Below are 15,043 nucleotides of genomic sequence, written 5' to 3'. Positions count from 1 at the left end.
GGAGAATATATTGGTTGGTGAATCTGTTGACATTAATCTCCGCATCACACGGCGATAATCCGTCAGCACTGGCCCACCTGACAAGTGGGCCATGCTTGTCATAATCACCGATTTTTTAGCAGTTAAAAGGGACTTTCTCTTGCCATTAATGAATCCTAACCATCCGATCTCAGAACCGGAGTAGGTTAAAGTGTACATAGAAACGGTCTCTGATTTAGTCTTCTAGTTACCATCCAAACCTTAAGTTTCCACCGTAACCAGAATTCTGGGACCATGTGAAGGAGGAAAATACAAACTGTCCACCCATTGTATATGGGTAATTGGTCTTCTTTATTTAAAGATGCTCTCACATAGTATGTCAGGCCATGGGTCCAAACATCATCTGTAAGGGGAAATACTTAAGCCCTCTATTTGTGGGGCCCACCTTGTTTTGGATATGTCATCTAGTCCATTCATCAGATTTGCCCCACTAGTATGAATGGACAAACTAAAAATTAGGCCATTCTAAAATCCAGGTGGGGTATGCCACGTGGGGCTGTCAATAAGCCTGACTCTGGCTAGGCAAAATCAAAATTTTGAATAGGCCTGGCCCATCAAGCCTGGTTCAAAATCCCAGCCGAAGCCAGCCCCAGGTTCGGCCCATTGCCAACCCTAGCTACGTGTGAGTAGGGGTGTACATTGAGTTGGACCGAGTTGGGATGGCCTCAGCTCGACTCGGCTTGGCTACTAGCTGACCTTAGCTCGAACTTGGCTTGGCTCGGTCCTTGAGTCTGACTGGCCAGCTTGGATCCGTTCAGTCAGCAGCTCGGGCTAGTTTGAGTTGAGTTCGAGCCAAGATTGAACCGAGTTCCTTGCATCTTCAAGATCTCACTATATTTAAAACAGAAGCAATGGTTTTACAAGTATTTTATCAAACACTTTCTAAGCAACATAAAAACTAAGAAAAAAAGGTATTTGATCCATGTACATACCTTCCTTGCCACCGGCCACACTTCATTGAGTCATTTCATCAAACACTTGGTGAGTAACACCAATAGCAAAGTAACCGAGACACTGAACTGGTTCAATCCGAGGTCGATTCGAGCTGGATTCGATCCGAGTCGAGTTGAGCTAGGGCTAGCTTGAACTCAGCTTTCGAGCTAAAAAAATCAGCTCAACTCGGCTCGAACTTATTTTCAAGCTAAAAAAATCAGCTCGACTCGGCTCGAACTCAGCTTCCATTCGAGTTGAATTGAGCTTTTTTGAGTCGAGTCTAGCAAGCTAACCGAGCTAGCTCGGTTCGTGTACGCCTCTACAGGTGTGTTTAGAGGTCTTAGCCTCGTAGGTGTGATTTTTCATTGTTCCCTGCAATGTGGTCTACCCAAATCTTGAATCAGGCTGATTTTTAATTTATTTTGATAATGAGCATTGAGGGAGAGAACCTGATGAACGGGGTAGATCGTATGCATGGTTGATGTGGGCCCCACAGCTTCCGGTACCTCCACACAAGTTTTGGTGGTGCCATGACCATATGGGCGCGCCTCTTTTATTTAAACCTTGGGTTTGCAGGGCAACAATCAAACAGTAAGGGTCGTCCAAATGGTCTTATTTTTGGGCAATGGCTCATCGGCTAGGGGTCCAACTCGACTCTGGGGTCCGGATTGACGAACATGTGTGACGTGTATGTCAGCTCCAATCCCTAAACTTTTTTTTTCTGGTGGGAAGTGGGAACACAAAACAGACATGTCTTTTGCTTTTGAAAATCAACGGTGGTGTGAAAACTGAAAAGAAAGTGGCGCACTTTTGGATTTGGTGGGCCACTAGTGCAACGGCGGAGAAGTTGCTTGCACAAGAAACTATCATACTGACCACTCACCAGAGCGTGAATCATGGAACTCATTCAACCAATCAAGGTTGGACTTTTTTATTTTTTTATTTTTTAATACCGTGATCAAGCTTACTGGAATCATGACAGTGGGCGCTCCAACAGAGGGCCTATGTTAAGTATTTCTCAAGCGATTCTCCAATCAAGTGAGATATGCCATAGTCCGACTACAGCCTGTTTAACATATTCCATGTTTGAATCGAATCTCTTCTCTTCTCCTCATCCCGTTTCCTTGCAAATTCAACGGTTGTGATACCTCTATAGATTTGATTGCAATGTATAATAAAATTGTAATACGAATCGCAATGCTTTGGATATTACAGATCCATTTATATTTATAGAAAAGAAATTACAACATATTTTTGAAATAATACAAAATCATATATTTTGAGATTTCAACATGCTGTAGGTCATATGCAAGCAGTTTAGGAAGGGATGGGGATAGGTGGTTAATACCGTTAGCGACGCGAAGCTTGTCTTGTAAGAGAATGAACCAAGCCAAGCTCAAATCTTTAGTGAAAATGTCAGCCACTTGGTCCACTCCACTGTACCAACAAACTTATCTGGATATCTTCACGAGTGACTTTCTAGTGAACATAGTGACAATCAACCTCTATATGCTTTATACAAGCATGACAAACTGAATTTGAAGTCAGAAAAATAGCACTGATATTATCGCAAAATAAAAGTGAAGGATCCTTAAAAAATATAAAGATCATGATAAATCATACATATCCAAAACTATTCAACTGTGGTCAACACTAGAGAACGATGCTCTAATTCGATGCTTGAGTGAGAAGTAGTAGGTAGTTTCAATGATATTCAACAAAGGGAGTTATTTGATACTCTGGCTGCGTGTGATGCTTGATATGCAGGCATTCAGAAATTATACGCATATACAATCTAATTTTAAACAGATGAAACTATAGGGCTTACTGTTTCTAAGTCATGGTCCCAAAATTAGATTGGTCGCTCTAGTCCGTGAAACTTGTTTGTCGAAATAGGATCATTGGATATTTTTAGTTTTAACTGTCCAATAAATGTCCAAAAATCAAACATTAGCGAGTCAAATAAGTGTAATTTTGGTTCATGATACATCTACGCTTGTACCCACAACATGCACAGTTTAATTTGATTTTTTTTTTTTGGGTGGATGCACTTTCTAAAGTAATTTACAAGTGCATGTTTACCATCCATCACACTCTGCTAGAGTATTGAAGATTTTCTCATTCAACAATGTGTCAATGTGAATGTTTTTCTAAGATCTGAGTTCGCTCAACAGGTGGCCCCCACCATGTATGTGTTCAGGCAGGGATGGGCCAAGTCTGAATATCATACATTTTAGTACAGTCTAAAAGATCCAGATATACGTAGATTGTGTGAAATACATATTAGACGCTGTGTGATCTTGTAATAATGTCATACACATAGATGAAAATGAAAGTAATAAAATTGTAATATGTATCCGATGGTTGGCTCCCACGTATCCATCTATATTTATAGAAAAGAAATTACAACAAAATTTTGAAATAACATAAAATCAAATAACTTAAGATTTGAATGTGCGGTAGATCATGCTAACACTTTGGAGGAAGCCTCGAAAGGTGTAAGGATAGGTGGTTAACAGTGCACACATACAAGTATGAAGAGAAAATATAAAAATAAATAAAATAAAGGAAAAGGGAGAACTAATCTTACGAAGGGACGTTTGACGGTGATTGGTTTGGAAAGAAGTATTGGATTGCAGTAGCTATCATTATCAATTTTTCATAATGAAATTCACTAGTGGCCTATAAATGAAAGCTGCAATTTGTTGACTCTTGGGTTAATACAAGTGGGGTCCATGGTTTAGTGATCCAATCCATTGATATAAAGAGCCCCAAGTGGGGTCCATGGTTTAGTGATCCAAGCTATTTATATAAAGAGCCTCACTATGAATGGTTCATGCACCAATAATCTCTCATAAAGAAAAACTTTAAATCTTGAATCAGTGAATGGTCCAAAATCATAGATAAGATCAAAGGCTAGATGGCTAGAACCTTCTAATCTGGGTAATGTTTGGTGCATTGAACATCATGTGGTGGCCCCATCGTTTCAACTGCTTCGATCACTGAATCATGGGCGCCACTACTACTTATATACTTGAAAATCAGAGCATACTGTTGAATTCTTGGGTGAGTAAGCATATGACAGCCGAATAAAACTCTCCCATCCACACGAATATTATTAGCACGTGATGTAGTATGGGTTTTTTAGTAATGGTATCATCATCCAGTTGTTTTCTTTGGCTTTTGCCAGATTGGATTTTCAATGTATACCAGTACACTCAAATTCACATAGTTTTGTTCTCTCGAATCCCACAGCTCTAATGCTAATGTATATTTAGTGCCATAGATCTCGTAGCCCCTCTTAATAAAATCAGTTTCCCATTTGAGAAAGTGTTTGAAACTAGGGTAGCACGTGCATAGCTCCTTCAGCATTTGAGTCCATACGAACATATCCAACCCTCCCTGTTTGGATGCCAAATACTTATAATCTCAATAGACTAGGGGCTATATAGTAGCAACGAAAATTTTAATTAGTCACTGATAAGAATCTTATCCATTGTTTGTCTATTCTTTGTTGCATATAACTCAATAAAAATAAACATAAGTTGTTTAGACGTTTTAGTCATTGAAGGGCTTCTCTTATTCTTAGAAAAGCTAGGGAGTAGCTTCTCTCAATTATAGTACACAATGGGCTATTTTCTTGTTGTATACATGTGCCACATGCTTATACCATATATATGCTATCATGCATTTTCAACATATTCCCCAATATTCTATCTTACATCTCTATGCATCACGCGTATATGATATATGCTATCATGCATTTTCAAGCACCACATATATGTCATATGTTCTAAGTTTTAATGTGTATATGCTTCACATGTTGAATACGGCTTCCTTATTTTAAATAATTAATAAACAATATGGGAATAACTAATCTAAGATAATATGATCATGCTAAATGAGATTTGGATGAGCCTAGCTTAATTGTATAAATTGAACTTTTGGTGATATCAAATTGCTCATTAATCTAGCCTAAATAATTTACCTTATACAACCTGTCTTATATGAATTTTGTCAAGTACTTAGAAAATGGATAAAATGAAAAGTGATACATGTGAGGAACTTAAAGACAAAGTTTGATATGTATAGCGTAAATTACACATGTGAGATGTGAAACATAAGGAATCTCATGCTCCAGTGAATAGCCGAGAAAAAAATAATGTAACATTCACATCTTTTTTGTTGGAACACACTATTTTAAAAAATAATGTATATAATTAGGAATGAATTATTCAACTTTTTTTTGTGACGAATTTTGTAACGGATAGCTTAGAAAAATGGGAGAGCGAATCCCAAAACCCTTGTGTTCTTCAAAAGCTGAGAAATTTGCCCCGTATCATTAGGGGGCACCTCTCACTGAATAGGGTGGGATTGGGTTCCCTTTGTTTGGGCTGACGATATGTAATTAGTATATGATAAGAGGGGCCTTTTAGCTTTTTCTTTGTGTGAGGTGCCTTCCAAATTTTTTTGTGTGCGTGTGTATATATATTTTTAATATCCAACTTCTTTTCGCACAAAAACTATGTTAATAAACTAAAAACAGGTTTGGATAACCCATCCAAACAAAACTTCACTTAAACCAAATAACTTAATCTTTGGCGTTGTCCAAACGAAATTAAACCATTTCTCTTTTTATTTTTTCTTTTTAAAAAAATCTAACGGTTCAATTGTCAGCCATCATTGCATGACCCAAGAAACAATAGATTATAATAATAACCAAGAAAAATGAAAAGGTTGGTAGGTGTGGGTATAGTTACATATGGACTGGTAAGCAAACGGGTAAAGACACGAAGACTTCAACTACGGTTTGGGTGAAACTAATGCGCTGAGAGAGTCCAAAGACCCGTAATTTAGAATTAGGAAAAATGGTGCACTGAGAGTCCAAACACCCGTAATTTAGGCAGGGTTCCATGAATCTGTTAGGTCCATCCGCACTTGAAGATCAATGGAAGTTGACACTTAAAGCACCCACCAAGATTTATTTATTTATTTCTTATATGATATTTTTGCTATAATTAAGATTCAAAGGCACTTGAATTTCCGTTTTCATCTCCTATTGCTCCCACGTGGGGAAAATCTCCTCATTGTGCGGGGTTTGATCATTTTGTCTATTGATAAGCTGCTACAGATCATTGTGACAAATTTCGTTCTCGGGAATTTTTTAAATTTCTCTAGTGATTTTCAAATATTGAAGTTTTTCTTAGGATACTATCGGTAAAATATAACTGAAAATTAAAAACCTAAAATTATTTATTTTAAATTAATAAATATATCATAATTATATATATTTATATAACCAATTCCTTAAAGTGTAATATGCTTTCAATATCACGATAAAAACATGATATTATAAGGGAGGGGATTGCATCTTGCTCTCACCTGGACGATAATCCGTCCAGGCAGGGTTCTGTGGGGCCCAGCATGTATCTATGCTGTCCGTTTATTTTTTTCAGATTATTTTAAAACATAAACCCAAAAATGAGGCAGATCCAAGGCTCAAGTGGACCACACGGTGGGTTTTAATCTCCCACTAATAAAAACTTCTTGTGAACCGTAGAAGTTTTGGATCACTATGATATTTCTGTTTTCCCTTCATTCAAGTCTGTATGAGCTCATGAATAGGTTGGATGGAAAATAAATATTATGGTGGCACTAGGAAGGTTTTAACGGTGAGTTTCATTATCGCGGATGTTTCCTGTGGTGCGGTCCACTTAAGAATTGGACCTGCTTAAATTTTAAATTCATACACTGAAATGATCTGAAAAAATAGATGGACGGCGTGGATAAACGGTGGCCCCACAGAGCCCCTGCCTTGTCAGGCGGGCCAGGACGCGCGCACTCAGCTTCCGTATTATAAAATGCCAAGATTTTGAAATTATGGCAAGATTTTCAGAATCTATTTGTATCACTGCTCAGGATAAGCCATTTCTCTGAGTAGAATGGGAGTGCATGGAATCCATCGAAGGAAGCTGTACGTTTTAACCCCACACACACGTGTCAAGCAACACGTGCCAACAATACCTATCACTGGTGGTAGGTGTTTGTCTCGCCTCTATGGCGAGTCATGACATCCAGCATCCATCGCTCCATTGTGGCTAGAGTTGGGCACCGGATGACTTGACTAATTCTTATTGTCTGATTCATTCGGACCTGATTTGATCCGAACTAAATGGGTAAGTTGATCCGAATCGAGTAGGCTTCGTCCAATCCGAATTCAAATCGAGTTGAGTTTGAGTTACCCAGTAATTTGACCCGAAACTCGATTCGATCAGACTCAACTCAATCTGAAACCGACTTGACTTGGATTCAGAGAGATATATATATAATTCTAATTTTTAAATATCTCTAACCCTATACGCCGCACCCCACCTCACCCTGATTCGATCCCAAACTCTTTCTTCTTCCCTCCTTTTCCTCATCTTCTAAACTCGGCAACCACCCACCACCATCACCACCCTCCTCCTCCTCCTCTCTCTCTCTCTCTCTCTCTCTCTCTCTCCTCTTCCATGCCCAACAGCCACCCACAACCATCACCACCCTCCTCCTCCTCCTCCTCCTCCTCTCTCTCTCTCTCTCTCTCTCTCTCTCTCTCTCTCTCCTCTTCCATGCCCAACAGCCACCCACAACCATCACCACCCTCCTCCTCCTCCTCCTCCTCCTCTCTCTCTCTCTCTCTCTCTCTCTCTCTCTCTCTCTCTATTTGAATCGGTGCCAACTCGAACCGACTTGGTACTTTTTACTGGGTGGGACTTGGTCCGGATTAGTCCAGGTCAGACTTGGATTCAAATCAGTTCAAGCATGCTCGACTTGGTATCGAATCGAGTCGAGTTTGGGTCAGCCTATTTCCAAATCGGATCCATTCGGGTCAGCCCTAACTCGGTCTAACTTGACTCAATACTGAGCTCTAATTGTGGCCCAAATTTTGGGTTCTATGCCATTAGGGCTATCTTAAAAAACTTAAATTTGAATGGATGATTTTGATCATATGCTTATAGGAATTTAGTTTTCAATAAAATATATTGAGATTCATGAATTGATAATCAGACGTCAATGAAGTGTGATCGTGGGATAATGGATTGTTTGTGATAGTATTTATAAGAAGATGGATGGTTGTGTTTACACTGACTTGTCACAACTAAATTCAATTAGTAGGATCCGCCATGTGCTGGCACACTTATACGAAGGCCTCAAAGATATATGTAGGAACAAAATTCTAGAGGCGATTATCCGACACGCGGCAAAGAGCATTATGTATACACTAGCGCAGAAAGTATTTGTAACCTAGCATCATGCGACAACAATGATATCTAGTCACACATGGCCGGATTTAATTGGTCATATACATTAATTGTAGACTCCTAAGCAACGCATTAAGAGAAAAAAGCCGTCCAAAAATGAAAACACACGATCACACATGTAATAGTTAATTGGCTTCATCTCAAAATAGAAGTATACCAAGTCAAAGTTACTAATTGATCAGAAGGTTGATCCTAAAAGATAAGAGACTAAGCATATAAAGAAGAGCTCTAGGCTCTCGCCAATGCTTTTTAACCATTGATTTACATGACTAATGTTTAGACTGCTCTAATTCTTTTATTGATGTAATTTTGGTAATGCAACTCATAAATTTATTGTTTTGAAGTATCATCAACATGCCACATATACAACAGGTTAGTAGCATAATGACACCTTTGTTACATGTACGACTCTCTTACTTTAGAAAGAAGCTAGAAAAAATTATTTTACTCCTAATCATAACAAAATGGAGAGATTTCACACCAAAGCTGCGTCACCAAAACTGTATTATTCCAACTACCTCTGAATCTATGCAGCCAAACAAGTTATGAATTCTAAATGTACTCAAATACACTCAAATCCATACTATCAAATGTGGTGGTGAGGCCAACCTTAGCCCAAACCTAGCTTAACCATTGCCACCCCTAACTATGGCTGACTACAAGCGTGGATTGGTCTAAACCATCAAACCAGGCTGGCCACATCTGTGTATTGATCTAAACCATCCAAATTGTGATCCCACCATCGTAGCCCATCAATATGATCACTCATGCAGCAAGCTTTCCAAATGGAGAGTTAAAACCTTCAAGAGATCGTCAATCATAGGCATGTTGGAAATGAATCCTAGAAAAATTCTGCATATTGCAATCTAATTGGATCCCATTATCATACACTATACTTAATGAATTTGGATCTTCTACTTACCATAAACAAAAATTACCTAATTTTCTATGGTATGATTGGTCTATATCATTATTGATATTGTCTACGCTACTGTATTAAATACAGTATGTGATGATATGGTAATGTGACCAATTACATTGAAACAAACTGAAATTTTTTACATGTGGCAAACAGAGGATCTGGACTAGTATTTCATGCAGCAACAAGTTAGTGGTGACTTGGACCAATCACAAGCCGGATTTTCAGGCATAGGATCCTAGGTCTTTGGTCGGAAAGCATACATATTAATTTACAACTATACCTTTAGCGTTTTGGAGAAGTAAACATCATCTTATACATTGGGAAGTCGTACGTGTGTAAAAACATGATATATCATTTGACTCATTCGTCTATAAAAACACGCACCATCTTTCCCTCTCTCCAAATCCCGTTTCCCAAACGCAATGGAATCAACCTCCACTCTCTCATTTCTCCTCTCTCTCCTCCTCCTCGCTGGCTCGACCAGCTTGGCCGCCTCATCCCCAGTCCGAACCAGCTCCACCAATTTCATCAAAGCCTCCTGCGGCACCACCCTCTATCCTGCGCTCTGCGTTCAGTCCCTCTCCGTCTACGCCAACTCCATCCAGCAGAGCCCGCGCCAGCTAGCCCAAGCCGCTCTCTCCGTCAGCCTCGCACGTGCTCGATCCGCCTCCGCTTTCGTGTCCAAGCTGTCACGCTCCAATGGCATGCAGCCACGTGACCTCGCCGCAATGAAGGACTGCGTGGAGAACATGGGCGACAGCGTTGACCGGATCAGCCAGTCGATCCGGGAGCTGGGTCGGGTAGGCCGGTCCGGGTCCGGGAGCTTCCAGTGGCACGTGAGCAACGTCCAGACGTGGGTGAGCGCCGCGCTCACGGACGAGAACACGTGCGTGGATGGGTTGGCCGGTCCCGCGAAGGACGGGAATCTGAAGGCTGCTGTTAAGGGGAGGGTTGTCCACGTGGCGCAGGTTACAAGCAACGCCCTAGCTCTCGTCAACCGGTTCGCCGATAGCGATAGACGGTCCGGTACCCGGTTCGTTGATAGCGATCGGCAGTTCGGTACGGTCAGGAATCCGTAGATTTCAAAATTCGGGTCTGTATTATAATCGGGTACAGCCTGGCGTATGGCAGCTGTTGCTCTACCGTATTTCGTTGCTAATGATGAATAGATGGTGTTTAATGGAGAGTTTGAGTTATAGTCCCAAAAATATCTGTCTTGTGTTTGGTTTAATAGACGGTTAGATTTGAGCAGGGTCTGCTTTCCTACCAATTTATGAAAGGTTTTGATTCATCCACTATATAAATTGTGGGACCCATTGGAAATGAGCATGGATCAAAAACATCACTGGTTAGATGATCTTAACCATTTGATGATTTTGGAGTGCAGTCGATTTGTTTTATTTTTTTGGTCGATTTATGCCCATCAAATGTACGGTTAGGATAGTTCAATTTGAAAATGTAAGACAATGGTCCCACAATTTGAATGGTCTGGATTGGATTGCATTGCATGCCAGGTACTGTGGATGAGTCACCACTGTTGAGAAAAGTAATAAATGTGGAACGAAAACTGCAATCTCTTCCATCCTTAGATTGTGATATTGGGTGGGCCTGATTGCTATGGTTCTAAGCAAAAGTCACATTAACAAACAAGCAACTCTTTTGAGAGGTTTCGTATCTTATACTTCAGAAAATTCTTAAGGAGGTTTTTGACACTTTCAAGGGCTGGAATTTGCTTCTCTGAAGGAAGATGGCTATTTTTTAATTTTTAACTTTTGGGGAATGGGAGCGTACTGATTAAAATCTTTGAGGTCCATCATAATCATGTATTTTATCGGCAGCTCCGTCCATCCATTTTACAAGATAATTTGAGGGCTTGATCCCAAAAATGAAGCATATACAATGTTCAAATGGACTACACCACAGAAACAGTTGAATTAATCTTCCACCGTTGAAAATTTCTTGAGGGCAGCAGAAGCTTTGGATCAAGCTTATATTTTTGATTTCCGTTCATCCATGTTTGTATGATCTTATGAAAAGGTTGGATGACAAATAAACATCACTGCAGGGCCTAGAAAGGTTTCAACGGTGGAAATCATTATCTCCACTGTTTCTTGTGGTATGATTCACTTGATCTTTGGATATGTTTCAATTTTTGGCTCAACCCCTTAAATTATATGGAAAAACGGATGGACGAAGTGGATAGACCACATACATTCAAGGTGGGCCCAACTGAGTTTATTCAGTAGGATAAGATCTGGCGTCTAAGGGGGCTAGGACTGACGAAGGCAAATGGGTCAAAGTCAGCCCACACCCAACCCACGTTCTAAATGGGCCAGGAAGTCAAAGCCGAGCCGAATCCATTGGCTATAAGGGACCGGATTAGGGGCGGCCCTGGCCTCATCCAACATGGTGCGACCCTGACTGTGGGGCCAACCTTGATGTATATTTCGTATATCCACGCCGTCCATCCATATTTACAGCTCATTTTAGTGCGAGATCCTAAAAGTGAAGTAGATTGAAATCTCAGGTGGGCCATACCATAGGAAATAGTTAGTGATTGACCATTAAAAACTTGTCGTGGGGCAAGAGACTTTTGGATCGAGCTGATACTTGCTTTTTTCCTTTCATCCTGGTTTGTGTGACCTTACCAATAGGTTGGATGGAAAATAAGCATTACAGCAGGCATTTCAGTTTCCCCCTGGATGTTTTTAATGGTGAGCGTTCAATCACCACTATTTCCTATGGTATGGTCCACCACCTGTGATTTGGATCTGTTTCATTTTTGGGCTTATTCTAAAATGAGCTGAAAAAACAGTGAACGGCGTGGATATACAAAATAAACATCAAGGTGGGCCCCATGATCAGGGCCGCACCATATAAAGTGAAGCCGGGGTTGCACCTAATCCACTCCCTGCTAATGAGCCAAGACTTCAAACCCGAGCCTGACTCATTCCCTAAATAGGCAAAGAAGCTTAATCGACAAGCCCTATCCACCGTTGAACTATGGGCTTGAACCTGTTATCGCAGAGGTTCGTTGATTAAAGATTTCTATTCCTATTTGTAAGCTTCATAAGTTGGTTGGGTTTGGATCCACCTCAAGCCATTTACTTAATAGGTCTTTTCCTCTTGAGCCTGCGGGCTACTGTTTAAACGTGAGACCCAAACCCTTCTAAGGAGTATTTGGATTAGCTGGCTCATAGGCTGATTGGACCCATTGACAGGCCCATTTTGGCATCATCTATAAAAATATTTAAAGAACATTTGTTTTTGGATAGTGCTGCTAATGGTCTCTCCTTTCGGCTTTCACTTTTGATTTTTCTAATTTCTTATGTTTGCTAGAATATATAGATCCAACGATTAATTATTACTATACATTAGGTCAGGATTCTAGCTGTTTGATCTAAAAAGACGGTTTATATGATGGGTCTCAATTTGTATAATGGATGCCAAAACAATATAAACTCTTAGATTAGAACATTTGATCCTTTGATCATTTGACACTTCTCCTTGGAATATGGAAGGTGATCTCCTAACATTTGGAATCTTCAAAAGCATAAAATATTTTGATCAGGGATATTTTTTGGGTATCCAATATATTTATGGTTAAGAAAATCATATATACATATTTTGGTAATCAAGAAATGCTCTAGATCAAACAGCTAATAGGCAATTTATATTAATATTTGGGAATATGTTTAAAAACTTGGAAGAGGAAGACTTTCTTGCATTAGCTTCCTGGTTCTATTCACATGTTGGCCAGAGCAAGGATAATGTCATGTATATTGAAAATGAAAATTTACAAAATAACCATCTTAATATAGAATTTACAATCAACTGCCTTTTCAAAGAAGGTTTTAGATAAGCTATCTCACTGATCTAAGTAATTATCATTATAGTGCATTTCCATTAAATTTCTTAATGGCAGCTTGGTCTGGCATGCGAGGAAAGGGGTTGGTTGTGTGGGCCACACCGTGATGTTTACATGAAATTCACCTTGATCACCTGATGTGTCACCCTTATGGTATGCCTAGGGCTCAAAACTCAGCTCCATCTATGATTCAACCGGATCACATGATTGAAATAATGTACAGGGCAATGCTCACCCTCTAAATTATTTCATTTGGTGTAGCTTGCTTGAATCATGGATGGGCTTGCTTTTTGGGCCCAAGCTTAAATTCCACTCCAATCATTAGACACTCAACCAAAATGTAGGCCGGGAGGCCAAAATCAGGCCCATTTGTGATTTAAGTGGGCCACAACAAGGGAAATAGTTTTGAGGGTGAGTATTATCGTCTTGTGCACCTTCAAATAGTGTGGTCTACTTGAATCAAGGAGCTAAGGTTTGGTCCCTAAGCCTAACAGGTGGTGAAGCACCTGGTGGTCGGTGTGGATTTCACATAAACATCGGGGTGGGGCCCGTACGAGCCGCCACCCATTTGTTAGCTGTGGGCCACCTAAGAGATCATCAAGAAATGATAATTACTTATATTAATAAGGTAGCTTATTCAAAAGCTTTTTATAAAAAGTACTAGAAGGTAAATTCTATATCAAGTAGGCAGTTTTCTGTAAATTTCTCTATTAAAAAACTACACCTATTAGATTTATCTATCCATAGATCAGTGGTAATTAGAAATATGGTAGAAACAAAAATAGTTATCGACAGAAGTAATCAATAAGATTGTCTAATAAATTTGAATTTTGAAATAGAGCCGTCCTTATCTGGGCCCAACTAGATGAATAGACTCGATAGGTCATTAAACTTCCCATGTGCATGTCACAGTTGCTACTCTCAGACAAGAAAATGTGAAAATATTTTGTGATCCCAAATCAATTCCAGAAAGTGGGCCGCAATTTGCGCCTTTGAAAAAGTACTAGAAGGTAAATTATATATCAAGTAGGCAGTTTTCTGTAAATTTCTCTATTAAAAAACTACACCTATTAGATTTATCTATCCATAGATCAGTGGTAATTAGAAATATGGTAGAAACAAAAATAGTTGTCGACAGAAGTAATCAATAAGATTGTCTAATAAATTTGAATTTTGAATTATAGCCGTCCTTATCTGGGCCCCACTAGATGAATAGACTCGATAGGTCATTAAACTTCCCATGTGCATGTCACAGTTGCTACTCTCAGACAAGAAAATGTGAAAATATTTTGTGATCCCAAATCAATTCCAGAAAGTGGGCCGCAATTTGCGCCTTTGATTTGCTAAAGATGAACAGAAAAGTAGGTTCTTCTAGTGGATTTTCTTTTGACCACAGTCGGATTGGGCTGTTAGGGTAGAATAACGTCTCAATCTGTGTCTCTTATTCAAATGACAAAAATGTCCATTGTTTTTCTTTTGGAAAAAAATCAAGAAAGACGCCTTTGACGATGGCGATAACGAAGGTTGGGGTTTTTTTTTTTTTTTTTGGTCAAATATCGGCTGAATGAGAATTTGGTAATTAGCAATAAATTTTATTATGTGATGTGGAGAAAAAGAAAGAGAGACAAAAACGAAGACAAAGAAGTGACTCCCATGTGAATGGATTTGTTTAAGGGAAAACGAGCTGATGAGGCCTACCGCACTTCACGTGGAAGACAGTGGACTCTTTCGGCTTCCATGGTCCACCACCCCTCTTATCTTAAATCTTAGCTTTTCATTTTCTAGTAGGTTCTTTTACAATTATGTTATAGTGCAAACGTATACATGGTAGCTGTTGTGCGTAGCTGCCACGTGTTTAGGTAGAGAAACAATCTTAGAATGAATCAAATATGTAACGTAGAAATGAAAATTTGAACAATATTCACAAAGAAATACAGTTATTTAGGTGGAAAAATTCTTATGAGAAGAATACTACAACAC

At 39.5% G+C, this 15,043-nt stretch overlaps 1 protein-coding gene across 1 annotated transcript; it reads left to right on the top strand.

The window, feature by feature from the left end:
* The first annotated feature begins 9,558 nt into the window (after positions 1–9,558).
* On the top strand, positions 9,559–10,490 carry LOC131248357 (21 kDa protein-like). The gene has a single exon (XM_058248618.1). The coding sequence runs from the start codon at positions 9,618–9,620 to the stop codon at positions 10,272–10,274; it is 657 nt and encodes a 218-aa protein (XP_058104601.1). The 5' UTR covers positions 9,559–9,617; the 3' UTR covers positions 10,275–10,490.
* The last annotated feature ends 4,553 nt before the right edge of the window (positions 10,491–15,043 follow it).

The sequence above is a fragment of the Magnolia sinica genome, chromosome 6 (assembly GCF_029962835.1).
Source record: "Magnolia sinica isolate HGM2019 chromosome 6, MsV1, whole genome shotgun sequence".
NCBI classification, from domain to species: Eukaryota; Viridiplantae; Streptophyta; class Magnoliopsida; order Magnoliales; family Magnoliaceae; genus Magnolia; species Magnolia sinica.
The sequence above is the reverse complement of the archived record's forward strand: the minus strand, read 5'-3'. Positions and strand labels throughout refer to the sequence as shown.